At 48.1% G+C, this 25,282-nt stretch overlaps 7 protein-coding genes across 7 annotated transcripts; 4 read left to right on the top strand and 3 right to left on the bottom strand.

Moving 5' to 3' along the window:
• Nucleotides 1–9: 9 nt before the first annotated feature.
• On the top strand, nucleotides 10–4,182 carry EURHEDRAFT_204835 (putative SNF2 family helicase/ATPase). Its single transcript, XM_040777951.1, has 3 exons — nucleotides 10–60; nucleotides 146–3,468; nucleotides 3,525–4,182. Exons 2-3 carry the CDS (start codon nucleotides 373–375, stop codon nucleotides 3,921–3,923), a joined length of 3,495 nt encoding a protein of 1,164 aa, XP_040635811.1. The 5' UTR covers nucleotides 10–60; nucleotides 146–372; the 3' UTR covers nucleotides 3,924–4,182.
• A 1,261-nt stretch (nucleotides 4,183–5,443) lies between these two features.
• EURHEDRAFT_204900 (kinase-like protein) lies at nucleotides 5,444–7,689 on the top strand. The gene is made up of 8 exons (XM_040777953.1): nucleotides 5,444–5,587; nucleotides 5,645–5,767; nucleotides 5,887–5,998; nucleotides 6,049–6,253; nucleotides 6,302–6,457; nucleotides 6,505–6,962; nucleotides 7,014–7,043; nucleotides 7,095–7,689. Exons 1-8 carry the CDS (start codon nucleotides 5,545–5,547, stop codon nucleotides 7,681–7,683), a joined length of 1,716 nt encoding a protein of 571 aa, XP_040635810.1. The 5' UTR covers nucleotides 5,444–5,544; the 3' UTR covers nucleotides 7,684–7,689.
• A 1,630-nt stretch (nucleotides 7,690–9,319) lies between these two features.
• On the top strand, nucleotides 9,320–11,108 carry exg2 (putative exo-beta-1,3-glucanase; the record flags this gene model as incomplete). The annotated part of the gene is made up of 2 exons (XM_040784880.1): nucleotides 9,320–10,602; nucleotides 10,697–11,108. Coding segments are annotated over 2 exons (1,695 nt in total), but the record flags the coding sequence as incomplete, so codon positions are not given.
• A 31-nt stretch (nucleotides 11,109–11,139) lies between these two features.
• EURHEDRAFT_204892 (hybrid sensor histidine kinase/response regulator) lies at nucleotides 11,140–15,187 on the bottom strand. The gene is made up of 3 exons (XM_040777952.1): nucleotides 15,164–15,187; nucleotides 11,504–15,092; nucleotides 11,140–11,458 (listed from the first exon to the last, which is right to left on the bottom strand). Exons 2-3 carry the CDS (start codon nucleotides 15,026–15,028, stop codon nucleotides 11,171–11,173), a joined length of 3,813 nt encoding a protein of 1,270 aa, XP_040635808.1. The 5' UTR covers nucleotides 15,029–15,092; nucleotides 15,164–15,187; the 3' UTR covers nucleotides 11,140–11,170.
• Nucleotides 15,188–17,243: 2,056 nt separating this feature from the next.
• On the top strand, nucleotides 17,244–21,482 carry EURHEDRAFT_463512 (uncharacterized protein; the record flags this gene model as incomplete). Its single annotated transcript, XM_040784888.1, has 6 exons — nucleotides 17,244–17,468; nucleotides 17,668–17,779; nucleotides 18,133–19,030; nucleotides 19,089–19,806; nucleotides 19,856–19,912; nucleotides 19,953–21,482. 6 exons carry the CDS (start codon nucleotides 17,244–17,246, stop codon nucleotides 21,480–21,482), a joined length of 3,540 nt encoding a protein of 1,179 aa, XP_040635807.1.
• Nucleotides 21,483–22,011: 529 nt separating this feature from the next.
• EURHEDRAFT_517936 (mitochondrial 54S ribosomal protein bL33m) lies at nucleotides 22,012–22,300 on the bottom strand (the record flags this gene model as incomplete). The annotated part of the gene is made up of 2 exons (XM_040786616.1): nucleotides 22,012–22,181; nucleotides 22,288–22,300. The coding sequence occupies 2 exons, from the start codon at nucleotides 22,298–22,300 to the stop codon at nucleotides 22,012–22,014; spliced, it is 183 nt and encodes a 60-aa protein (XP_040635806.1).
• A 1,528-nt stretch (nucleotides 22,301–23,828) lies between these two features.
• On the bottom strand, nucleotides 23,829–24,323 carry EURHEDRAFT_405500 (uncharacterized protein; the record flags this gene model as incomplete). Its single annotated transcript, XM_040780388.1, has 2 exons — nucleotides 23,829–24,009; nucleotides 24,052–24,323. 2 exons carry the CDS (start codon nucleotides 24,321–24,323, stop codon nucleotides 23,829–23,831), a joined length of 453 nt encoding a protein of 150 aa, XP_040635805.1.
• Between the last annotated feature and the right edge of the window lie 959 nt (nucleotides 24,324–25,282).

Below are 25,282 nucleotides of genomic sequence, written 5' to 3'. Positions count from 1 at the left end.
GCCATAATCGCTTGTTCTGAGATGACTGAGAGGTAAGTTATCACAATTCATATCCAAAAGGTACGTACGAACTTGAAATGAGCATCATCTATTGATTGGAGACGATAAGTTTGGATTTAGCATGCTAACAATTTGTCCCTCCTAGTTCGACGATCACGATACGATAGAAACAACGACTGCAAAGACACAAGACTAACTTGACTTACGAACCCATTCCTCGACTTACAGTGACCGTGCAGAATTTCCGAAGAGGTTGAAACCCCGCACATGCACCTTTTCCCTTGATCGATACAAAGTACCTTGACCCCGCGATATCGCCCAAGTCTGCACAACCACAACATCTACACAACAACAACATCGTCTTGAGACACCATGGCGAAAGAAAGTGACGCACCTCAGTTGCCCTTGACGCCTCGAAAGGCCAACGAGCAGTCCCAGGGCTTATCGCACCACCCAGAATTCGGAAAACCCTCGCCCCTCCGCCCTGTTCAACACCAACGCCCAGTCCAACGCCCATCTCACCCCAGTAACCCATTCAATATCCCGAAACCGAACCAGGTGAGAGCGGAACATCATCGAGCTCCCCAACCGCGACCACAACCACAACCGCAATACCCCGCACCTAGTCAGGCCTATCGTCCGCCTACGACGCCTGGTGCTGGTGTTGCTGCGACACCAAGACGTAACGAGTCATTCGATCCGTTTAAGCCCGTCAGACCTTCGGCTTACAATAACAACCGATTCTCTCGTCCCGCTGATAGTGGCGCTTTTGAAATCAAGCGTCCTGAAAATGTCACCTTCGGCACCCCACGCGCCCCGAAGACGTTTTTCACATCGAAGCCGTCGGCAGTGAAAGTGAACAATGCATCGAAGAATCTTAAGAATTTCGTCGATTTGACGGGCGAGGGTGGTTTTACGCCTAGCGCGGGTTCGCGGAATAACGTTGGATTTGGTTCGTATGGAGTGGACGACTACGTGGATACGGCGAAGGCGAACGAGAACATCCAGGCTCTGTTACAGGGTGCTTTTGATGAAGATGAAGATGAAAAGCAACAAGCCAAGAAGAACAAGAAAAAGAACAAGAATAAGAAGAGGAAACAAAAGCAGAGGGAGAGTAAGAAGAAGCAGGATGATTCCCAGGATGCTTCTCAAGATGCCTCTGAGCTTGATGATCTGGCTGCTCAGTTGGAGGGTATTACCGTCAAGGAACCTAAGTCTACGGAACACGACGAGGATGAGAAGAAGGCGAAGGCCATCAAGTCTCCAGCGATCGATAGTGATACTGAGGAAGCAAGCGATGACGAATCTGAATCGAAGGCCGGCAGAGCCTCTGTAGACACTGAATATGAGGACAAAGAGGTAGTCTCCGACGAAGAAGAGGAAGACGAAGCGGAAAAAGAGGAAGAGGAAGAAGAGGGAGAGGAAGAAGAGGGAGAGGAGGAAGAGGAGGAAGAGGAGGAAGAGGATGATGGAACCGTCGAGGGCTTGAATGTCAAACTGCTGCCTCACCAGCGAGATGGTGTGAGCTGGATGCGCGATAAAGAACTCGGCAGGGGCAAAGGAACGGTCCCCAAAGGCGGCATCCTTGCAGATGATATGGGTCTCGGAAAGACGGTTCAAACCATCGCCTTGCTGCTCACTAACACCAAACCTGAGAGTGGAAAGGTCAAAAAAAATTATGATTCTGATGATGAATCTGATGAGGAAGAGAAACCGAGAAAATTGCCTCCTGGTCTGAGCAAGTCCACCCTTGTAGTCGCCCCATTGGCACTTATTAAACAATGGGAGGGAGAAATCGCATCCAAGGTTGAGAATACCCACAAGCTTCGCGTGTGCGTCTACCACGGCAACACCCGAGCCAAGGCAACCGATAACCTGGAAGACTACGACGTGGTCATCACCACCTACGGCACTCTGACTTCCGAACATGGGAAAGGCGGCAAGTCGGGCATCTTCTCTGTCTACTGGTACCGCATCATCCTGGACGAAGCCCACACCATCAAGAACCGAAACGCCAAGGCCACCCAAGCCGCATGCGCACTGGACGCAGAGTACCGCTGGTGTCTTAGTGGAACGCCCATGCAGAACAACCTTGACGAGCTGCAGAGTCTCATCAAGTTCCTCCGCATCAAACCTTATAATGACTTGGCCGCCTGGAAGGAGCAGATTGGAAGGCCAATTGCCAATGGTCGCGGACAGCTTGCGATCGAACGCTTGCAGATCTTCCTGAAAGCATTCATGAAGCGACGTACCAAGGATGTCCTCAAGCTCAACGACAACCTCAAGCCAGGCGAAGATGGCGGTGAAAAGAAGCAAAAGTCCTCTGGATTCCAGATCACCAAGCGAGAAGTCATCAAGGTGGCGGCAGAGTTCATGCCGGGTGAGATGAACTTCTACAAGCGTCTCGAACAGCGTACCGAGAACAGTCTTGAGAAGATGATGGGCGATAGTAAGGTCGACTATGCTGGTGCTTTGGTTTTGCTGCTGCGTCTTCGTCAGTCGTGCAACCATCCTGATTTGGTGAAGAGCGATCTTGCCAAAGACAAGGACATCTTGCTGCAGACTGGTCCTTCTGAGAAGAAATCGTCGCATGGGAAGAATGACGATTTAGACAGCGTGGCTGATCTGTTTGGTGCGCTCAGTGTTGTCACGAAGAAGTGCGACGTTTGTCAAACGGAATTGAGCAAGGAGGAAGCCAGCAGTGGCATCAGCCGGTGCGGCGAATGCGAGAGCGATTTGAAAGCTACGCTTGGTGACAAAGAGATGAGCCATAAAAAGAGGAAGTCCAAGAAGGTAGATGCTGTGGATCTCACGGACTCGCCTTCTGCCAGTCGCCAGGCTGCTCGTGCCCGTCGGAACAGAAAGATTGTCGTGGATAGTGATGACGAGGACGAGGAAGACGGCGATTGGGTTGTTCCCAAGGCTCAGCGCGGAGTGAAGAACTTCGGGAAGGCCGGTGGTAGTGATGATGAAGATGCAGAGGGAGGCGGCGAATGGCTTGGCTCTGAAGACGAAGACTCCGACAGCGATGATGAAGGACCGGAATCACCTACCAAGAACCACACGAGATCTGTCACTCCCCAGATTCAGAGTTCCGAGTCGGAGTCCGATGATGATATTTATCTGAGTGCGGGCGATGATGAGGATGGCGACAAGAGAATCCTTCCGTCAACCAAAATTCGACACCTCATGAAGATTCTGTCGCGTGAAGCACCGGATTTTAAGTTCATCGTGTTCTCGTGCTTCACGTCGATGCTGGACAAGATCGAGCCGTTCCTGAACCGAGCAGGCATCGGATATGCGCGATACGACGGTAGCATGAGGAATGATCATCGTGAGGCGAGTCTGAACAAGCTGCGCAGCAACAGTGGAACCCGCGTATTGCTTTGCAGTTTGCGGGCTGGTGCTTTGGGACTGAACCTAACGGCGGCTAGTCGCGTTGTGATTCTGGAGCCATTCTGGAACCCGGTAAGTTAATGTGGTTTGTTTGTTGCCATGAATACATCACGCTAACATATGTCCAGTTTGTGGAAGAGCAAGCGATCGACCGTGTGCACCGACTCAACCAAACGCTCGACGTGAAAATCTACAAAATGATCGTCAAAGACACTGTCGAAGAACGAATTCTAGACTTGCAAGACCGCAAACGCGAACTCGCCAACCTCACGATCGAAGGCAAGACCGCAGCAGCCAAGCTGACGATGACGGATATGATGGCGCTGTTTGGTCGAGATGCTGAGTCGCGGTATGCAGGAAAACAGGGGGACCTGGACCTGAAACAGCCGGCGGTACTGGTGCAGGCGACGGACGAGACTGGTGGAATGCGGACGATGGGATCGAATAACACGCGGGACCGTGAGCGCCCGCAGACGAAACGAGTGCCTGCTCGTGAGGAAAATTCAGTGTATGGACGAAGGTGGTAGACATAATTTGACGAATGTGGCGTTTAGAATGTGATCAAGGATATACATGGTTGGCTGGATCTATTTTCAGGATGGGGATAACGAATTGATCAACTACACTACGAATCTGACAGCCCAAGAATCTGGTGCAACTGAGTCAGTCATTCCGTAGACCCCTAGCCAGTAACTCGGGGGGAAGCCAATTGGGTTTACACTATGGACGAAGATCGGATTCGCAATGAAACGGCCAATTGATGGATCAGAAGATAGTATTAAGATCGGCTGGAGGTGCAGGCTAGTGTTATGTAGGAGGACAGAGTGTCAATGGCAGGAGAGAGACGATAGATCATATTTGCGCCATGTTGCATGCATAGAGGCGTTCTAGAAGGAACACGGAGGATTCGTTTGTTGTTGTACGGCGTACGGATATGCTTGTATGCATAATAGAATTCTGTAGCGTGTTCTGGGTGCGGATAAGGGATGCTGAATTCGGTAGCTGATCCGGGATATTGGCTCAGCGGATGGGGCCCTTCGGTAGTTAATCTGGAGGAAGTTTGTTCTTATTCAGTATAACATTCAATATTATATTTAGTATTATCATGGGGATATGGTTGTAGGGGATGCACATGGCGGCCATGAGAAGGATCAAAGTGACAGGTACAATAATACGCAAACATGCCTGCATATAACAGCGCTTGTTATTGAACGATGTGCAGTCAAAAAAGTTAGCAGAATTATGCTCTAATACCTCCGAGGAGTTACGGAGTATACGAGGCCCTACGCAGTCCTGGGGGATTTGATAGTTCCACATCTCCTTTTTCGTGGTCTCCGCTGTCTCCCTATTACTGTATCACCACTAAGTGAACTGCTACCACTGATTTGGCTCTTCAGGCTCAGCGGAAATCCCCCGATCTCTTTAGTTCGCCCTGGTTTCCCTTTGCATACTTTGAATTCAGTGACTTTAACGGAGCACTGGAGATTCGGTTTTAGTACTAGCACCACTATTCTGTCACCGAGGAAAAGCTGCTTTAACTCGTGGCCCGTGTTGCTGCTCCGTCCGCCAACCGTTCTGGTTTAGGGGGTTGTCTCTGTTTCTCTCCTTCTCTTTGGTTGTCCTTCTTACACTCTCTCTACTCTATCCCCTATATTCTACATTCACCATTCCGTCTCTTTTGTTTCACTTCCCAACTGAACGATTTGAATCGCTTCTCATTCTCGCTCTTCTTGGCGTGGTAAGTTCATTATCTGCATCCCGCCGCGACTCCAAAAGACTGCATTGTTCCTTCAGCCCCTCTCTTTCAGCACTCTATTATTATAAAACGCACTATATTTTCCCTGCTAACTTCAAACGGAGCAAGCAGTTCTGCCATCGTTCGTTCTCTCGTTCGGGGTCTTGCTGGACGGGCCCATCCTATTTCTCTCCTTCGCTCTCTCCATGACATCTTTCGTCCTTTGTTGATCGATCTATTTTGCCTCCATTACTACTCTCCTTTCTCCTTTACTTCTACACACTCTCCTACATCGCCGTTTCCCGAATCGCAACGGGAATTTCTGCAAATAACTCAAGTCGTACAGAGTGGGATGCTGTCGGAGCACCTGCAGCTGATTTCTTCCTACTCGGATCTTTTTCACATCTGCTCCAATGGGAAATTCGCAAGGGAAACAGGTGGCTAACACCAATGAGGGTGCGTTTGTCTCCTAGGATTTGCGACCGATTATGTCAAAATGCTGACAGGGTCTAGTCAACCTCAATCAATTCCGCCTTCTGCGGGTGGTAGGAAAGGGTGCTTTTGGAAAGGTCCGCATCGTCGAGAAGAAAGACACCGGCTTGACATTTGCTTTGAAATATATTCGAAAAGAAGAAGGTGCGTTTTTTTTTTTTTTTTTTTTTTTTTTTTTTTTTTTTTTTTTTTTTTTTTTTTTTTTCAATCTCTCCCTTTCTCGATGCTCTTCGTTGGTTCTGATGCTAATAACATGGCCTCAGTGATCAAATCAGAAAGCGTACGGAATATCATTCGTGAACGTCGAATGCTCGAACACCTCAATCACCCATTCCTGTGCAACCTGCGATATAGTTTCCAGGATATTGAATACATGTGCGTTTCGGATCCCTCCCTCCTCTCGAGTCGCATGCTGATTTTCGGAGATACATTGTGGTGGATTTGATGAACGGTGGTGACCTGCGGTTCCATATCTCGAGGAAATGCTTCACGGAAGATGCTATTCGATTCTGGATTGCAGAGCTGGGCTGCGCGCTCAAATATATCCATTCGCAGGGCATCATTCATCGCGATGTCAAACCGGATAATGTTCTGTTGGACTCGGAGGGGCATGTTCACTTGGCAGATTTTGTATGTGACTGCATCCCTTGGTGAAGAGGATTATAGCTGACCTTTTAGAACGTCGCATCGGATTTCCGACCCGGCAAGCCTCTGACAAGCAAGTCGGGCACGCTGGCATACCTTGCCCCGGAAGTGTATGAGGGTGGCGGATACTATGCTGAAGTCGACTGGTGGTCTCTTGGTGTTTGCTTTTACGAATGCGTCTACAGCAAGGTTCGCAGCTCCCCCATCGTTTGGGGAACAGGTACTGACTGCAGCAGCGACCATTCGAGGGCCGTACTCAAGATGCGCTTAGTGAATCGATCAGAAAGGTCTCGCCGAAATACTACGTTACCAACCCAGCAGTATCAGTACCATGTCTCCGAGCTATGGCAGGGTTCTTAGAGAAGGATCGATCAAAGCGGATAGGCGCCGTCAGCTTCGAAAGCTTCACCTCGCACCCTTTCTTCGCCGAATATTATGACTTCGACATGTTAGAACGGAAAGAATACTCGCCAGTGTTCAAGCCCTCGAGTGAGAAGACCAACTTCGATGCGACGTATGATCTGGAAGAGTTGTTGTTGGAGGAGGCACCTCTGGAGGCTAGAGCGCGCCGACAAAAGCCCCGCGCGGAGTTGCGCGAGGATGCGACGGCCAAGGAGATTCGGGAGGATGAGTTACATCGTCTGATTGAGACCATGTTCGAGCCGTTTGATTACACGGTAGTCACATATAGAGGGTGCGTTCTTTGGCTTCTATCCATTTCATTCTCATACTGACCCCTTGACAGCAATGCCGCCGATGCAATCGCATCAGTACAGTAAGTTTCCTTCTCTCTGTTTAGAGTATATATATACTAACATGAAAATAGAAACCCAGAAGACTGCCTTCCACCGACTATTGCTGGCCAAGGTGCTGCCCCCGGTGCTGGCGCTGCAAGCAACGCCTCGGTTCATTCGAGACAACACTCACAACCCGAATCCGCTCGAAACTCGCCGCCAACCCGGAGCGAACTCACACCCTCTCACACCAATGCACACCCTGACAACACATCTCAAATTGGCGACGCCCTTGAACCTGAGAAGCCTGTTCCAGGTGGACCTCCGCAAGCTTCGACCCCTCCTTCCGTCCCCGCTCAGCCCCACGCTCAGACTCAACCCCAGGCATTCCACCGTCCCTTTCCTCCCCCATCCGCTCGCGGACAAGGCGCCACACGCAAGACAAGTAAAGGCGGCGGTGTCCAAATGGTGCTGGATGAGTCCGGTAGCTGGAGTCAATTGGCGGAAACGAGCTCGACTCTCCCGGCGGAGGGATACGATCCAGCCGGGGCCAAAGGGAAGAACGCCAACAGTGGCATGCTGTCGTTTTTCAGCCGGAAGAAGGGCCGCGACAGGAGTCCCAAACCTCAGGAGCCGGGTGTTCTGGGAAAAGAGGGTGCGCGACAGATTATTAGTGGATAATGTTAATCTACTCATGGGCTGGTAAAGAAGTTCGACTTCGTCCGTCGACCAGGCCCTTTTCTGGGCGACAAGAGCGGACAAAAAAAAAAAAAAAAAAAAAAAAAAAAAAAAAAAAAAAAAAAAAAAAAAAAAAAAAAATAACAAGGCATGCCGATTAATAACCATTTGCATTTTTGTCGACATTTCATTCATTGGCGACTTCGCGGATCACGGAGTACTACATTATATTCTTCGACATAACCCATACGCGAGGCAAATTTTCTTGTGACATCTTGCTGGACATCAGAACAGTGCGATTTCTGGCAGATATTGGATGATTTTCAGTTCTTGATTCCCAACTCGTTTCAACACGTACACCGTTTGTTAATCTTTTATTCTCCATTTCTTTTGGGGTCGCTCAGATGAGAAGCGACTTACAACGACATAATCAGTTTTCTACTTGGCGTGTATTTAAGCTGATTTCTCTCTTATTTCCCTTTTCTTCTGGCGTTGACATACATACCCTCGCTGACAGTGGTTTTTGCGAGGCATGAGGTTGTTTTTGGGTGCAGTGATGAATGTGATTGTAATATCGACTCCATACTGTTAATGCATCCGCTTATGAGGCTCACCGCCCGTTGCCGTAACGACTGGGAGGAGTCCCTGGATATCAAGACCCTGAAGATCATGATTTCTTGTAGAGTAGAGGGTGATTGTGTACAAGTATTGTGATTTGGTCTAAGACTAATGCTCTACTGAATGAGACTGCTATCAGTCGATGTGTTGCAATATTATACCTCTCTTGGCATATGTTGTTTTGTTGTCTCACCATTAGCGCCGTGTTTTGATGTTTAAAACTAATGTTTAGTGCCAATTGGACTTTTGATTTGACCACAAATCAGTTTTTGTCTTTTCTTTCTCATTGACTCCTGCATAACAAACAAAGAATACAAACGTACACGCATACAGAAAGATACACATGCCACGCCAATACCGCCGAGATCGCGACTGCGATCCAGATCTGACATACCACGACCCATACCAACGACACGACAACCACGATAACGATACATACGACAACCAAAACAACGACGACGAATACGATAGCAACGACGAAGATTTCAACCGAGAAGCAGACTACAGGCCGAACTTCGGGTTCAATTCGCGATTACCGTTTAATTTGCGCGGGTTTGTGCCTGTTTGGAATGATCCGGATGGATATGATGAGCACGACGTGTATGGTAATGATAATGATGGACACGACAGTCAGGGATATGGATACAATACGAGACGATCCGTTGGACCAGAAGAAAGCGCGACGAAACACCAAAGCGCCGATTCGAGCAATAGTGCCGCGCATTTATTAGCCGGGCAGTACCAGGCCGAGGACAGAGGAAATCCCGATGTAGGCCTCCGCGTCGGAAAACGGAGATCTCAGCGCAAGCAGGCGTTACTGGGTGGTCTTGGACTTAGTGGTGGTGCGGCGGCGCAGGATATCACGCGAGATCGACCAAAGGGACGGATCGTGTCTGGTGCGCATTTGGAAGAGGGGCGGGGACAGGTTCGCCAGAGGTCTGGGGCTTTTCCTGTTCCTGTTCCTGTTCCTGGTAGTGGTGGTGGTAGGGGTGGGGGTGTCGGTCCTGGGGAGGAGCTGCTGCGCAAAGAAGGCAGTTGGAACGGAAGTACAGTGAGCTCAACCAGAGTCGACCGACCATTCTACAAGCGCAAGCGATGGTGGCTAGGAATGGCGATCCTCCTCCTCATCCTCGCGGCTATCGCCGTCCCAGTCGCCGTCGTGATGACGAGAAAAAACACCAACAACAAACATACCACATCAGCAGATTCAAATGCTAGCAGTGACTCCGACGACAACCCCCCCGCAAACCTCAATCTCAAAGGAATCACCCGCGACAGCATCCCCTCTTCCGCACAAGGAACCATCCTCGACCCCTTTACCTGGTATGACACAACGGACTTCAACGTAACATACACAAACGCCACAGTTGGCGGATTACCCCTAATGGGCCTAAACAGCACCTGGGACGACTCAACGCAAGCAAATGAACACGTCCCACCGCTAAACGAATCTTTCCCCTACGGCACCAAACCAATCCGCGGTGTAAACCTGGGCGGTTGGCTCTCCATCGAGCCGTTCATTGTACCATCTTTTTTCGAAAAATACGATGACTGGGAGGGTATCGTGGACGAATACACACTTACGCAGAGACTGGGCAACTCCGCAAACGCAACACTGGAGAAACACTACGCCAAATTCATCACCGAGAAGGACTTTGCAGATATACGCGATGCAGGCCTCGACCACGTCCGCATCCAGTACTCGTACTGGGCTATCAAGACCTTCGACAATGAGCCATATGTCTCTCAAATTGCATGGCGGTATCTCCTTCGCGCAATCGAGTATTGTCGCAAATACGGCCTCCGCGTGAACCTAGACCTGCACGGGCTCGTCGGTAGCCAGAATGGCTGGAACCATAGTGGTCGAGAGGGTGCTATCGGGTGGTTGAATGGGACGGACGGCTCTCTAAACCGCAAGCGCTCACTTGAACTCCACGATTCACTATCGAAATTCTTCGCGCAAGACCGATACCGCAACATCGTCACCATTTACGGCCTAGTAAACGAACCGCTCATGCTCGAATTACCAATAAAAGACGTCCTCGAGTGGACGACCGAAGTCACAAAACTAGTCCAAGGAAACAACATAACAGCATGGATAGCATTTCACGACGGGTTTCTGAATTTGAGTAAATGGAAGAAAATGCTCAAGGGCGATGATGTGCCTGATAACATGCTGCTTGATACGCATCAGTATACCATTTTTAATACGGGACAAATCGTGCTTAAACATGCGGACCGGGTTAATCTCATCTGCAATGATTGGTGGCATATGATTCGCGAGATCAATACTACGGATGCTGGGTACCTTCCCCCTTCTCCCTCCTCTCCTTTCCCTTTTTTTACCCCTCCCCATTGATACTTCACTATTCGAACGCAAGCTAATTCAAATATAAAGATGGGGACCGACAATCTGCGGCGAATGGTCCGCAGCCGACACCGACTGTGCGCCTTACCTCAACAACGTCGGCCGCGGCACCCGCTGGGAAGGAACCTTTTCCTCGGGTGATTCAACGCAATACTGTCCGACAGCCGACAGTAAGAAATGCTCGTGTACAAATGCAAACGCAAACCCAGCTACGTATAGCGATGGGTATAAGAAGTTCCTGCAGACGTATGCAGAGGCGCAGATGAGTGCGTTTGAGACGGCACAGGGGTGGTTTTATTGGACTTGGAAGACGGAGAGGGCGGCCCAGTGGAGTTATTCGACAGCGTGGAAGGGGGGGTTTATGCCGAAGAAGGCGTTTGCGCCGGAGTTTAAGTGTGGGGATGATGTGCCGGATTTTGGGGATTTGCCAGAGTATTATTAGTCAGAGGAGTGTACAGTTGTATATAGTTTATTGTTGTTGTGTATATCATCTACGATCGTACATCATGCTATATCACGTCCAAACCATCCACCGTTCTCCCACTTTCCTGGGATATAGATACTATCCTCGCCATTGCGGATATGCTCCGTATACACCCCGCTGAGTAGATGGTTCAACCGCTGAAAGTCAATCGGTTTCATGATCCAACCATCAAATCCAGATTCGATGTACATATGCTTGTCCTTTTCCATCAGTGACGCTGACACGGCAAAGATGGGAATTCTCCTGTCACAAGACTCTTCATAGTCGCGTATAAGTTTCGTAGCGCCGTGACCGTCAATGATGGGCATCTATATCGTTAGTGATTGTCGTGTCAGTGGACACGGGAGACTTACCTGTATGTCCATCAAGACGGCATCGAATGAATCAGGGCACTCTCTGTAGGTCGTGGCGCATTCTTTCCCATTCACAGTCAAATGTACCGTATGTCCTAATTTCTCGAGTCTCTTTCGTATAATAGCGCTGTTTATGCGGTCGTCTTCAGCTACCAACACATGTAGAGTTGATTTTAATTCAGAATGAGCGGTGCTCGAAGGTTTCTCGGTTTGTTCTGCTGAACCTGGATTAGGTTTCGCGACTCGGTCGACTGAAATGTCTACCGGGTCATCCAGTCTCGATAAGTTTTCACGAGTTGTATTTGCTTTTGGTAATGGTGATGCGATTCTAATAGACGATTCTGTTCCTGCAGAATCAGACTGTCTATTTTTGGTAGGACTCACGGATTGATGCACAAATTCAGATGACTCAGTGCTTATTGCAATGTCAATGTTGGAATTGCTGCGCTTTTCACTTTGAGTCTCGCCATAACGACTGGAGCATTCATTTTCGCGCTTAGGCCTCGCAGGATTAATATCCCTTCTTCCAAGTGTTGCTGGATGTAAATCATTATTTTTGCAACCGTCACTTGCCAACTCAGATGGCAATGGAAACCTAAGCTTAATTTTAAAGGAACTCCCCACTCCCTGCTCCGACTTCACAGCCAATCTTCCATCCATAGTGCGGACAATACGAGCAACCAATGCCAGCCCTAAGCCAAGAACATTCTTGGCCCCCGTGGTGTCATCAGCTTTGCTCCGGCAGCACTTAGAGTCTTGCAGATAGTCCTCGTTCGATACCTCCTCCAGTTCGCAAAACAGAGCTTCCACGGCTTCCTGTGACATCCCTGAACCTGTGTCGTGGACAGCCATTTCGACGCCAATGGTGTCAGAGTTTGTTGTGTCAGGAGTAAGGCAAGTCTCGATGACCACTGATCCGTTGGTCGTATGTTGCACAGCGTTGCTGATCAGGTTCATTATAACCTGACGTACTCGTCGTTGATCTCCAAGAACACGGGGAAGGTCGGTATGTTGGACAATATTCAGCTCAATGGCTTTTTGTTTGGCCTCCTCTCCAAATATATGTGTTGCTTCTTTGATAGTCCCAGATAGATCAAAAACTTCATCCTTAATCAGGCTTTGCCCATTCTCCGCATTTGTTAGATCCAAGAGATCATTGATTATATAGACGAGCGATTTCGAAGCTGAGTGCGACCGGGAAAGATTATCGCGGGTCTCCTGGCTCAAAGAGCCATCCAGGGCAATCTCCAGATAGTTAATGATCGCGTTTAAGGGAGTCCGGAATTCGTGAGCACAGTTCGCAAGGAGAAGTTTCATGAGCTGCGTGTTTTGCATTGCGGTCTCCTTCTGCTGCCATACTTCAGCGAATGTCTTGTATATCAAAGAAAGAACAGAAGCCTTTCCCTGGTCCACAGCGGACCATGCATCTGGTCTACATGGGAGATGGCCTTTTTCGTGGGTACAGCTTGGCTCTGGTCCGTTTGAGCACCCAACCCACGTCATTTCTCTCCATTGGGTGGTCCGGAAGAAAACAATGAAATTGCGAGCATCAGCCGACAATGGAATAAAAAGGAGACTAGACACATATCGAAAACCAGGGGGATAATGGAGGTCTTGGAAATCTTTGTTGACATCCGTTGACCAAGCAATCGTATCGAGTTTTCTCGCCCTCATGTATTCCACGATAGCAAGAACCTCACCTGAGTCAAACGGTCTGCCGAGTATTTTGGTTTCGCCCATGATTGAGGAAGCAGCATAGTCGGCCCCAAATAAGCTAAGGATATCCACTCCTGGAACAGTCTCCCTCTTGTCGACTTCCCTAGGGGAGTTTTGCTGCACCAATTGGAAAGGTAGTGTGTAAGATAGGCGTTCAATGTTGCTTGATAAAGTGTCGCTAATGAGCCAGCAAAGCTTCTGCAACGGAGGCAATAATCTGGCACCTCGGGCGTAAGATTTGCATGATACCAAGCCCCAGAGCTTTCCGAAGACATTAATTCTTATAGAAACGCATGCCTCCAGAGGCCGGCGGGAAAGAAACTCCAAAGGAGCCGGTGATTCCATTGATAAATAACAGAAGCTCGTGTCCAGTTTTGATGATGAGCCGGGCTCTCTGTATAACAACCCAGTAGGCAAGTTCTGTCTACGGTTGTATGAAAGACGGACTTTGTTTCGTGAGTGAAGCGTTTGCAAATCCTCGGAGAACATAGAGCCAAGAAAGTGCATATCCTCGCAAGTTTCCCCCGACAATTCCGGGTCCGCAAGGTCAGCTACAGCAATGCCGTTCCAGTCACTGTCAAATCGGTACACCGTGGCCCGGTCAAACCCAGTAAGCTCTTTGAGAATCCTGGCCACTCGATTAAACAACATATCAACAGATTGTGCCGTCGAAGTAAGCAGGATGATTCTCGATACTGCGTTGAGGATATTTGAGTATTCGAATCCATTTTTGTTCTGTCCGAGCGTCCTGAATACGTCAAAAGCTTCGAACGTGTCATCCGCATCTTCATGTAGTGTTGCGGTTACCCTTGCTTTACTGTGAGTTTGCCGTTGGGATTCTGGATCACCATTGTCGCTAATGCTGTCTGATAAGCTCTGTTGTGGCTCGATCTCGCATATTATGTAATTTGTGCTGCCTTTGCTAGCGTGAATTGTGCACCAGAAGTCTTTCGACTCTCCGTGTTGCGTGGTGACGGTCAAATCAAGTACATCTGGACCATGTTGCTCAACATCGTAGCACTTCTCTTCCATGGACTTCGTGTGACTCAAGAATGTTGTTCTTTGATCTTGTCGCAAGATGTTGGCGAAAGATTCTAGAGCAAAGAGCTCTTCGGTAGTGTAACCAATGACCTCTCCAGTATTTCTGCTGGAAGCATGAACAACCAGGCATCCCTCTGACTCTTTCAATACGACCAAAGCACCGAATGGATAGACAGCTCTCTCATTGCGAGATTCTTGCAGCATGTCCCTGAGCTTATGTGCCGTCTCGATGGTTCTTTCCACTTGCTGAATGTGTTGCAAATTGGCAAGGTTTAAGTCCTTCCTGCCGGAAGACCCAGGACTTGCGATAATTCCACGCCCCCATCTATCGCCCGAAGCTCCATTTTCAACCATTGGCGATGTGTAACTTGTATAGTCGGTCGCCGGGGTTATAGGTTGGCTGTTGGATCTGCCTCTCCCTGTCGAGAAAGCCGATGAGTTCTCTGAGAATGGCGATGTCTGTCTTTCTGAGCTTTCCAATGAAGGTGTTTGTAATGTAGAAGATGGAGTGGAAGAATCGACAGAGACAACTGAGCGAATAGGGAAGACTCTTTCGGTCGTGTCAGGGCTCAGTTGAGGCAACTTCAGCCCGGAAGGAAAGGCAGTAGAGAGCGAGAATAAATCTTGTGCCGGGTCTGTCAGGATACGCAGCGATTCGGGTATGGAGAGCATTTTCCGCAACGATCCCTTCATAACAGAAGGCGTCGCATTCATGTCCCCTGTCTTGTCACTTCCTACATATCTATCCGATCTAGCAGGCGAGTCCATCTCCAATAGCACACAGTTCAAAACGAGAGATCACGGGTAACGAAAGGTAGGAAGATACTGGAAACTGAAAAGAAGCACGGTGTCAGGTCTAGACCTCCTGAGCACTGAGTTGAATGAGTTGGAAACAGTACTGACTGAGAAGGTTAGAGTGCGTCTGCGCGGCAGAGCCCTAATTATGAAGATCACCGGGTAGGATCAAAGTGAGATAGCCTCACATAAATGCTCATGGAAGAAACCTGACGCCAGGTCAGATATTAAACAAACAAGCGTATTTAGAAGGAAAAGAAACGATGTGCAGTGGAAGTTGTATGTTGTTGCGCCGGAGAAATAGCAGCGGCGTTCCCGCAAGGAAGTCACGTTGGTGCCTTGTCTGGAACGTCTCATTTCGCCGCCCACAGAACCTCCAGAGGCACATCTCCACAGTTCCAGTTTTTCCCTCTTTGGTGTTTCGCTCCTGATACGGTTTGAGGAATGGCGGAAATAGCTCCTGCGGAGACGAATCGATGCCCGGTTCGTTTGTCCGGTTCGCCAGGGACTGCCACCGAAGCATTCACCATGAGACTCTGGGCCTGACAGACCAACCAAGGTCTATATCTAGCTAAGTTGACACAATTTACAGCAGCTCCGCTATAGGGCCGGTCCCAAGGATGTGGCAATCAATCAGATACCGCCCAGAGTACTGACTTTCGAATTGGATTTGATTAGACAAGGACATACGTGGATTGCTACTACCGGACCTATGCTGATATAACGCCCTCACAATCAAATCATGTTTTGCAGTTGCTTTCTGAAAGACACAAGCATGCCATCGATCCTTTTGCAGCAATAGGGCGTCCAACAGATTCGACAGAGGCGGTCGCACAGGGCAGAAACAACATGGAGACCTATATCAAATGACTCTTGAATCTTATGACTGCGGAGAGTAGTTGCTCTGGAGGGGCATTGGGAATTTGGTCGGGGAACCAATCGACCGTTCTAGGTGTCCGCATCTCGTTTCAGAATCTTTGGTTCTCTTGCGGAACAACCGGGTAGTGTCACAGGTGCTTGGGCCACCACAATTGCTCGCTTTTTATCATCAGAGACGCCATGCAAACCTGCTGGGCTGTGGCCTCAGATTCCAGGACGGCGTCTAACAACAAAAGCTTGGGGTTATACGAAGCACTGCCTATAATTGATCTGCACCAGTGCACATATGGGTCTGACACTTTGTGAACCACGGTTCCGATTATATTTTCCGGGACTGCTTTCCGGCAGCCTCCTTAGTTTCCAGGTGCCCTATTCTCTGACTGTTTTATGTTGCAGTGATTACGGGCGTTGATTCCGTCGCCCTCAGTCCGGAATTTGGCTGTCTAGGCCGTTTTTGCCAAGCAGGACTCGCAAGTCCGGCATATCCAGAGTATGAGCTTCGCCCCCACATAATACACGTCTGTCCCGGCGACCCTGCCCAGATGATTCCGATCGGAAATGTGGGAGAGGCCATTATCTTGTCAACCAAATATCGAGCTAGGAGGCGTCCATAGATAGGGACGTGTGAATATAGCAAGACCAAATTGATATGATATCCCGGACATGTTATTCCGGTCATGCAAAGCTCTTTTTGCTAGTGCTCATCGAATAATAGTATGTGTAACATTTGGGTAGAGAACCGCTAATAGGTAGGTATAGATGAGTGTCGGATTCTGAATTCTCAAACAGTTGAATACTATCCATAATTAAAACATAATACTATAATAAAGGGGAGGTATATAAAAGTTGATTTATAGTATACACTTCCCTGGCTGCCTGTGATGTATTTTCCAATTTGAGATTGAGGCTCTTGGTGTAAGTCCCAAAATGGAAATCGCTGAAGCAGCTTAACCTCGCCAGCGAACGCAAAGAAAATCATCACCTCCCCAGTTCCTGTTTTCATTTACAACAGCACTGGGTGGTTTTTTCTTCGTCTTCCAAATGACAATTTGTTGACCCTCTCAGGTTGATATTGATCTCAAATGGAATAGCTGGGAGCTAATGCTGTAAGTACCATTAGAATGGGCCCTACATCCAAGCTGCTTGTTTGTCTCGTTTTATTGAAAGAACTTTCCTGCAATATCTACATCTATTAACTAACCCTTCATGTTTAGCTACAGATTCCACGACCAGAATGGAAAACCAAAATACTACCCCGTTGACGCCCGAGGCCAACCAGGCTTCACCAGAAACGGAAAGATACCCTGACATGTTTCTGTATGATAATGATGAGGAAATTATCCCGCTGCCAATGGCAGAGGACAACAACACACCCCCTCCGCCAGGCCTAAAAGCAGCGATGGAGAAGAGTGGATACCCTAACGAGACGGTAAGCCAGCAACAGTCGATGTCTCTCTTCATGGAACGTCCAAAGAGCTCCGTTATCGATGTGACAGCTTTTTGCTTTGCAAAGCCCTCTGGAAGGAACTTCTCAGTCAAGTCTTCAGAGCCTTTTTCCACGAAATCCCCTGCTCGAGAACCCGTTCATGGCAAACCAAGCCGAAATGAAGAACCCACTGAGCGGAGGGAAGCGAGAAGTGACGAGTAAGTTGGCTGAGGATACACCTCCAAAGAAGTGAAACTGATCGATTTCTTGGAGGCATTGCTCAAGTTCCGCTCATGTTGAGTCTCAGACGCAGCATTCACCCCATAGCGATACGGGTCATCAAAATACACCGAGAAAATGCTCCCCTATTGCAACACAAGTACAAAGTGTACGATGGTTAGATAAGCAAGCCAACTCTAGTGACCAAAGAAGCGGTTCAAGTGATCATGCCGATGAAGCCCAGGTCCAAGCTGAAGAAGCTGTTGGGCCAATGAAAACTACATTCATAAATGGTAAGAACTACTGAGTACGCTTCTATCTGTGATGGCTATCATGCTAATTCATGACCAGTCTATGATCCTGAGTCAATCCTTGTGGAGGTAAGTTCCATGCCAAGCGACGTTAATGAACGATACTTATCTATAGCAGCCTCAAAATGAGTATTCGCAAGACACAAGGCACGAAGATAACACTCGGGTGTCAATTTCGCGCACCAGTACTCCCCTGATGACAGTTATATCGCATCCACCCTCCTCGCATGCCCCTTTGGAAGACGGATTGCGCATTTCAAAGCGTCGTCGTATGCATCCTCGAAAGTTTACCACCCTCAAGCCCTCAGCGCCTCGTCCCGTTGATCATGAGGATTCGCAGTTGACAGAAGATGACCTTTTCCAAATTCTGATAATGCGGATCCGGCAACGTGAAGAGGATAATGCTGCCGCGGCAAATTTGCGTAAGCAATTGGAAGCTACTGCTTCACAGCTAACGGAGGAGAACGAAGCTTTGAGGGCGGAGCTCGAGGCTTACGGCACTCAGCTACGGAAGAAAACATTCGAGTCAAAGACATACAAAGCACAGATGAACACCTGGAAGACGAAGCTTGGAAAGTTCAAACACGTTCTTAATGCCTTGGGAACCGATTATCAGAATCTCCTAGGGGAGTCTATCCATCTCAAAGCAACCAGGAGTGCTTTGGACAAGGAGGGTAAGGAAATAAGGAGCAGTATTGACGACATCCAAGCACAAATCTCCCAAGCTACTGCCAGCGTTGGCGAGAAGAAGAATCATATGTTGGAGTCCGTAACCATTATCAATACACTGAGAAACGACCTGAAGCATTCCGATGAAAAGGCTAGGTCAATCAAAAACCAACTGCACGAGGAAAAGAAAAGGATTATGACGCTTGAGTCATATATCCAATATCACTCTCTTGCTCAAGAGAAACAGCTGGGGCTTATTAGGGCCGACCACCTTGGAATCAACCAAAAAATGGAATCCGCAATTGAGACAATGGCAAAGCTGTGGGAGTTCTCCCAAACTTCCATCCGGTCCATCATGAGTCCGACAATGGACAAGTGCTTACTCGCCATCAACGCTTTGACTGAAAAAGAATCAGTGGACAACGTGGAGATCCAGAAATTTGCGGATACCATCAATGGATTCATATCACGGTATGCTTGTGCCTCCGTACTCTACTTGTTACAGAGAACTTGACTGACATTTTTCCAGAATGGATGCGGTCGTACTACAATTGGCTAAGGATTTTGAGCGAAATTCCGAAGCAAAGGACAGCGTCAAAACGTTTTTTAAAGAACAGCTCCAGAGCATGGAGAGTCGATTTGGCGCCGACTGTGACCTTTACAAGCAGTTTTATGCGATCAAGGAAGCATGCGAAAGCCTCCACGAGAAGCTTAAAATAATGGGACCAGACGTTTGCACTCTCAATGCAAAGATTCTAGGGGTTGAAGAGAAAGAAAGCGGCCTGGTGCGACAGATCGAAGAGCTCAAACGAAGTTTAACCGGAGCTCGCGATCTCATGAAGCAATCTCCCACAATCCCTGAAAAGGAAAATTGTTCAGCGACGGCGGAAATCATGTCTCAACTGGAGAAGGTTTCCGAAGAACTTAGAGTGGCCCAGGAGACCCTTCAGACCAAAGATACAGAGAACGAGTATGTGAAGCATTCGTTGCTGGAGACTACTGAAGCATTCCAGGAGGCAGAAAGGAGAGCGGCATCATATGAAGCCAAACTTGAAACACTGCAGCAACAGGCTCAATCGGTCGAAAGCAAAATTCGGGAAGAATTGAGCAGGGCAAGCGTCATAGCTCGGGATCAAAACAGAGCAAAATTTGAACAACGGCTGCACGGAATTTTGAAGGAGAAGGAAACAATCGAGAAAGACTTAGAAAAGACAAAAGAGCTTCTAGCCACAGCTCAGCAAGCGCAGGTAAGAGCATATATACACCTGTGTTTCGATTTTCACTGACAATAATAAGCTCCAAACCGATGCTTTGACGGATCAGCACCAGAAGGAGCTGGAATCTCTAGTAAGCGTGTCCTGGTCCCGGTAATGGAAATAACTAACGTCAATAGCTTTTGGCTGAGCAAGAAGTCAATACTGTCCGAAATAGCACTAATGAAAGCGATTCCAAATTAGCAGCACAAGAGACCGAGTTGACGAGACTTCGTGAGCTAGAGAATTTTTATACGAGCCAAAAAAATTTGCTGCGACAGGAAATCGATGAAGCTAACCAAAAGATAACAACTCTTGAAGCTGAAGCCGCCCTGAGTAAAGTCGATCAGTTGGCCTTGCGAGAGTTCGAGAAGAAATTTGATGAACTCCAATCTGAGCTCTCACGCAAAGAAGAAGAGCGTCTGTCTATTCAGAAAGACTTGACGGCTGCTGATACAGCGAAGTCGGCCCTCGAGTCCGGTAAAGCGAAGGCGAAGCGAGAGATTCACGCGCTCCTTCTGAGAGTTCAGGACTCGGAACGATGGGTGAAAGCTATCAAAGAAAAGCTGGAAAACTACGGCATTTCAACATCGACAGAATCATTTCCAGAGACTTGGAGTAAGCTGGAGATGTTGCTGCAATCGGCTATCTCCAGTGGTTTCCCGGATGGTAGTTCGAATATCTCTTTGCAACAAGTCAACTGCACGCCCGCTGTTGCTTCGACGCCTTGTAAGGGGGGTGAAAGTCCAGCACAGGAATTTTTTCAGGCTACTGAGGTGATATATCGAACCCGTAATATCCCAAAAAGCACGTGTTGCTCTCCAGTGGGCCGTGACTCTTTTCAGTCTGGAGGAGGTAATGGTACGATCGAGACTGTGCCAGACTCGCAGATGTCGACTAATATAGTTCCATTTTCGAGCTTCCAGGCGCAATTATCGCCTATGCATTGTTCGCCCAACCACGATGACCATGATGCATGTGACTTGGCAGATATTCTGACACAGATTTCTCAAAGAGAGCACCATGGAAAGGAATGTAGCGATCCCGCCAACGATCGAAGCGGACGGTCGTCTAGTTCAACCACAGAGAAAGGCGCAAATTCATTGTCTCCTTGGAAGCGCATGGAAACGAACAATGGTAACCCAAAGACCTCAGAAGTTCGAACGCCAGTAACCGGTCCGAAGTTCAGGAACAGCACTAACGATGCCCGGGGTATCAATAATGGAGACAAACAGAAGGCTGTCACTTTCGAAGACCAGAAAATTGCGAACACCGGATCCAAACGTCGAACGCCAGAGTCTTCACATCGAGAGATCCCGGATAGACCCACTAAAAATTTCGAGAGACGACCAGTACGTCAGAACCGGCGTACGTATAGCAGACATCGGCGGACGTCCCCGGCGCGAGAGCAAGGCGGACCAGAGGATATGCATGCTGATGGGGAGCTCCCATACAACGGAAACAAGAGAGCGCGAGTGTCTCCGGTGTCGAGTTATCCTAGGCAGAAACAGACGCAAGGTGCTCGCGAGCCGGTCGAGCGCAGACTAAGTCCTGCAAGCCTGGCTTCTGGAAGCAGCAGACAGAATACTGCGAATGAAGATCCTGCCAATAAACGGTGGACGGGACGAAATCAGAAGCGACCTGGACGCAAGACGCGAGGTAAGCTATAGCACATTTGTCGGAACTCAGATGCTAACCTTTGCAGGTGAAAGATACAGTGCCCGATTCAGCGGAAACGGTGGCGCTCGCTAAATATGGAAAATGTTTGACAAATTTGTGGACTGGGCGTAATTATATATCGGCATTTATTATATTGGCGAAAGTATATATTATGAAACATGAGTATCGAGCGTCAAAGATCTGATAGTGGTTGAAAATGTGACGAATCGGAATAAGGAAATATCGGGATATGTATTTCGAGAAAGGATCATGGTTATATCAAACACATGATTGACCCAATTGTATTGCACAAAACGCCAGAATGCAAACCCAGAATACACAGCTAGCACTGAAAAAAATTCCCCTTCCCAGTATAGCCACTGCTGTATTCCGTCTAATGTACATGACCGTCTTCCGGCACCACTCCGCACAGGGTATTCAACAGCAACTCTTTTCTCCTCCCAGCAGCGTCGTTCCATCGTATAATTCACAAATCGCAAAAACAGGAGTAAAAGGGAATCGTAATCGTAGTTCGCGGTTTTATCTCGCTCGTCCACCCTTGGTCGCCTCCAGGAACAGCACCTTCTTTTTCACGACAGGGTCGTATTTGAGCATACTGAGTGGCCGGTGGGTACGAGGTCTGATCATCGTGCGGTAGAAACCGGTCATGGCCATTGAGATAAGCCGAACAGGGATAGTACGCGACTTCGCTGTTGGATGGGTGGTTAACATTCTTCGGCCTCGGATGGGTTGTCCTTTCCATCGATCCGGGGAAATGAAAGATGGGGAATTGACTGGGAAAGGAATCCGACGCACCTTTCTTCGCCATTTTGGCAATTCCAACAAGAACAACAGGGGAGAGATTCGGAATTTGCTAATTTCGAGTCGAGGGGCCGTCGGAGATGGTGAGATTTTGGCCGTTGCGATAAGTTCGGATATGCGCACGTGATGCTGCCTAAAGGGGTTTAGCGTGTGATTCTTCCGATGTTCCGCATTTCGACTTGGAATAAATCGGCTTTTGTCTTTTATGGTTTGGGATTTGAAGATGCTTTTTACTGGTAGATTAACTTATGGGGCATGTCTACGTATCAACATGTCTATATACAGTGATGCTTGCACTCGGTTGCGGGGTTTCAACTCATACTCTATGGCTACTGCAAGTATATGCAGTTACAGTACTTCTGTCTGGTTATCTGCTAGTATGTATAGTCTAGATGCTCGGGTATTATAGGATAGATAGTGATGGAAGGACTAATTTTGTATGGGATCGTCAAAAGAACGCTACCATCTTGAATCCCCGATCAACAATACAACTTGTCAAGAATTGTAACAACTATCTTGTCTAATCACCGCTTGACAGGGACACGTGAATAGAATAGTGTATTTCCACCAAAGGCCAGTAAATCTAGGTCATTCATCGGATAGCAAAGATAGAAAGTAGGTGATGGTCTAGATTTTGTATAAATGCAGGACTCCGCAAGAAAGACCCATTCCTTTGCTTCTCGACGATGGCGTGCCGGGCTTGGTCCGACGGATATGCAATGACAGAATCCGGGTGCAACTTCATGTAGTTAGACCGTTATTTGATTTCTTCCGTGGTGCAAAAGGGCCTCCCTGCCATTCGTCACTGAATACCCAGTGGCTGATCATCGCTATTCCATCCCTCCGTTTGTATCCAGAACGAGATGTCTGAACTGGTAACATGGATACTTTAATAATTCGATTCAACGAAGGTTAAACAATTTCATACTCGATTGGATGGTCAATGCTCGCCGTTGCCAACTCTATTCCAGAATGTGGTAAAAGTACGGCCGTGCACTCTAATATCGAAAGAGGGGTCTTCGCAGATGCATATCGATATTAATTGAATATAAATCAAAGAGAAGAATCGTGAAGCGTGGAACTTCGTTGCAGTAGTACGTATTTGTAGTCCCTGTGATATGGTATGGTGTGTATAAAACAAAGTTAGGATAGTCAGGCGACCAAGACTTCCGATGCAAGTGATTTAGGATCGTGCAGGATTGGCAGACACAATGAATGGAGGTGATCTTCAGCCACGAATGTTTGGTATTTCCACGATCGCGATGCGATTCATATTTGGTTTGTTGTATTTTAGTATGTCGGGTTGGTTTGTTAGGGTTGAGCAGGGTACCTGTTCCAGTGAGGTTGGAAGATCAATGTGGAGGAGTTGTCATCGTTGTTTCCAGGGCGTCGCGTGCGAGTGATGGTATATATCTCAGTCGAAAAGTGGTAGGGCTATGCATTCTTGATGTTCTACCACCTTCGTTGGAGTGTCAATGGGATAGAAAAACAGAATGTTACTCGGTAGGATACATTCAATGCTCGGTAGCTTGAGGTTAGCTACGACGACGTTTGGCAGGAACATCGCCATGAGACTCTGACCGGCCGTGCTTGTGCGTGATGTCAACCTTCGTAGAAGGCTGTTCATCCATTTTACCGGTCCCATGCTGCTCTGCAATCCTCTGTCTATCCCCCTTACCGGTGCTCCGCGTCTTCGTGGTTTCACCATCACTGCTACTGTCAGCATATCTCAATCTCCCAAACAACCAATAAACTCACCAAACCTCCTCCAACGCCCTCCCAACATCCACACTCCAGTCCCTAACCCTCTCCCAATCCCACTGTTCCAGCCTCCCATTCCACTTCTCCCTCACAAACTCCAATTCCACATCAACGGTATCCATGCTAAGTTCCTCCCAGTTCGGGAGAACGTGGGTCTTCGGATCGAATTCGGGGCGGGGGTCTGAGAAGCGTTTGTCGAGGTCTGCTGAGATGTTTGTGTGTTTGGTTAAGCGGTGCAGGCGGAGGATTAGGTCGTCTGCGTTGGGCATTGTTGGCTTTATTCAAGGGTTTGGTGTGATGTGATTAAGTCGGGGGGTTGATGTCGATAAATTAAAAAGTTGTAGAGGTGTGCTTTTATGGACATTTTGGTGGTTAAGTGAGTGGTGAGTGATTGTTTGTGTCCGTGCTGGGTGGGAGTGAGAGGTGGGTTCGTAGTGAATGTCTGTTGAGGCTTGGGACCTGTTCTGGCCCTTTTCGGGATAGGTCATTATCATGGATGTCGAGGGTTTCTTTGAGCCTACGATAAAGAATTCTTTGTTTATGTTTAGTTTTTCGGTACTTTGAACTTAATGAATCTCACCATTTGTTACATGCCTGAAATAACTCAGCCCTAACAAGATAATCAACTACTCGCCGTCAAATCTAACCCCAATCGAAGTATCTTGAGCAGCAAGTACAGATAGCTCTGTTCGAAGTATTAAATGATCTTGTATGCATCTCCTTGAACCGTGAAAATAAGGGCTACGCCCAAAATTCATAGAAATAACATCTACCGATATCTGGACAATAGTACTCCCTCCTTATATCCAGTCCCACTCTCAAGCACACCGGAACACTCCCTGTCCTCCGTATAACACCGCTAATCACGATATTCCCCAGCGACAATTAACACCCCTCCATACATGCAGAGAAACAACGATTCTGCAGGACTAGTCTATACTTGTACAAGTCGACCACTCCGAAAACACTAGGAACAGGGGCTTACATGTTGTTAATATAGCCAGCCAGTTAGAATGCTTTCTGAGGTGAGTGGGAGGAGGAGATGCAGGTTGTGGAGATTGGGTTGTTGTTATTGGTTTGTTAGTGGAGGTGGGGTGAGCGAGAATTGGATTTTATGTGATGGGTTTTCTACGGTGTTCTGTATGGGTATACTACGGATACAGGTGGGATGTAAATTCTGTGGTATGGGTATCGGTATCATTAAGCTAACTGTCTAAAATACATAAAT

This window comes from Aspergillus ruber, assembly GCF_000600275.1.
Source record: "Aspergillus ruber CBS 135680 unplaced genomic scaffold scaffold00029, whole genome shotgun sequence".
Classification (NCBI taxonomy): Eukaryota; Fungi; Ascomycota; class Eurotiomycetes; order Eurotiales; family Aspergillaceae; genus Aspergillus; species Aspergillus ruber.
This window is presented reverse-complemented; position numbering and strand designations above follow the sequence as displayed.

Excerpts from the sequence above, each read along its gene's own strand:
- EURHEDRAFT_204835 (XM_040777951.1), top strand. The coding sequence starts at position 373 with ATGGCGAAAGAAAGTGACGCACCTCAGTTGCCCTTGACGCCTCGAAAG. Across the intron at positions 3,469-3,524 it reads TGGAGCCATTCTGGAACCCG|TTTGTGGAAGAGCAAGCGAT; the intron begins GTAAGTTAATGT and ends ACATATGTCCAG.
- EURHEDRAFT_204900 (XM_040777953.1), top strand. The coding sequence starts at position 5,545 with ATGGGAAATTCGCAAGGGAAACAGGTGGCTAACACCAATGAGG. Across the intron at positions 5,588-5,644 it reads GGTGGCTAACACCAATGAGG|TCAACCTCAATCAATTCCGC; the intron begins GTGCGTTTGTCT and ends GACAGGGTCTAG. Across the intron at positions 5,768-5,886 it reads ATATATTCGAAAAGAAGAAG|TGATCAAATCAGAAAGCGTA; the intron begins GTGCGTTTTTTT and ends ACATGGCCTCAG.
- EURHEDRAFT_204892 (XM_040777952.1), bottom strand. The coding sequence starts at position 15,028 with ATGGACTCGCCTGCTAGATCGGATAGATATGTAGGAAGTGACAAGACA. Across the intron at positions 11,459-11,503 it reads CCGTCTTGATGGACATACAG|ATGCCCATCATTGACGGTCA; the intron begins GTAAGTCTCCCG and ends CTAACGATATAG.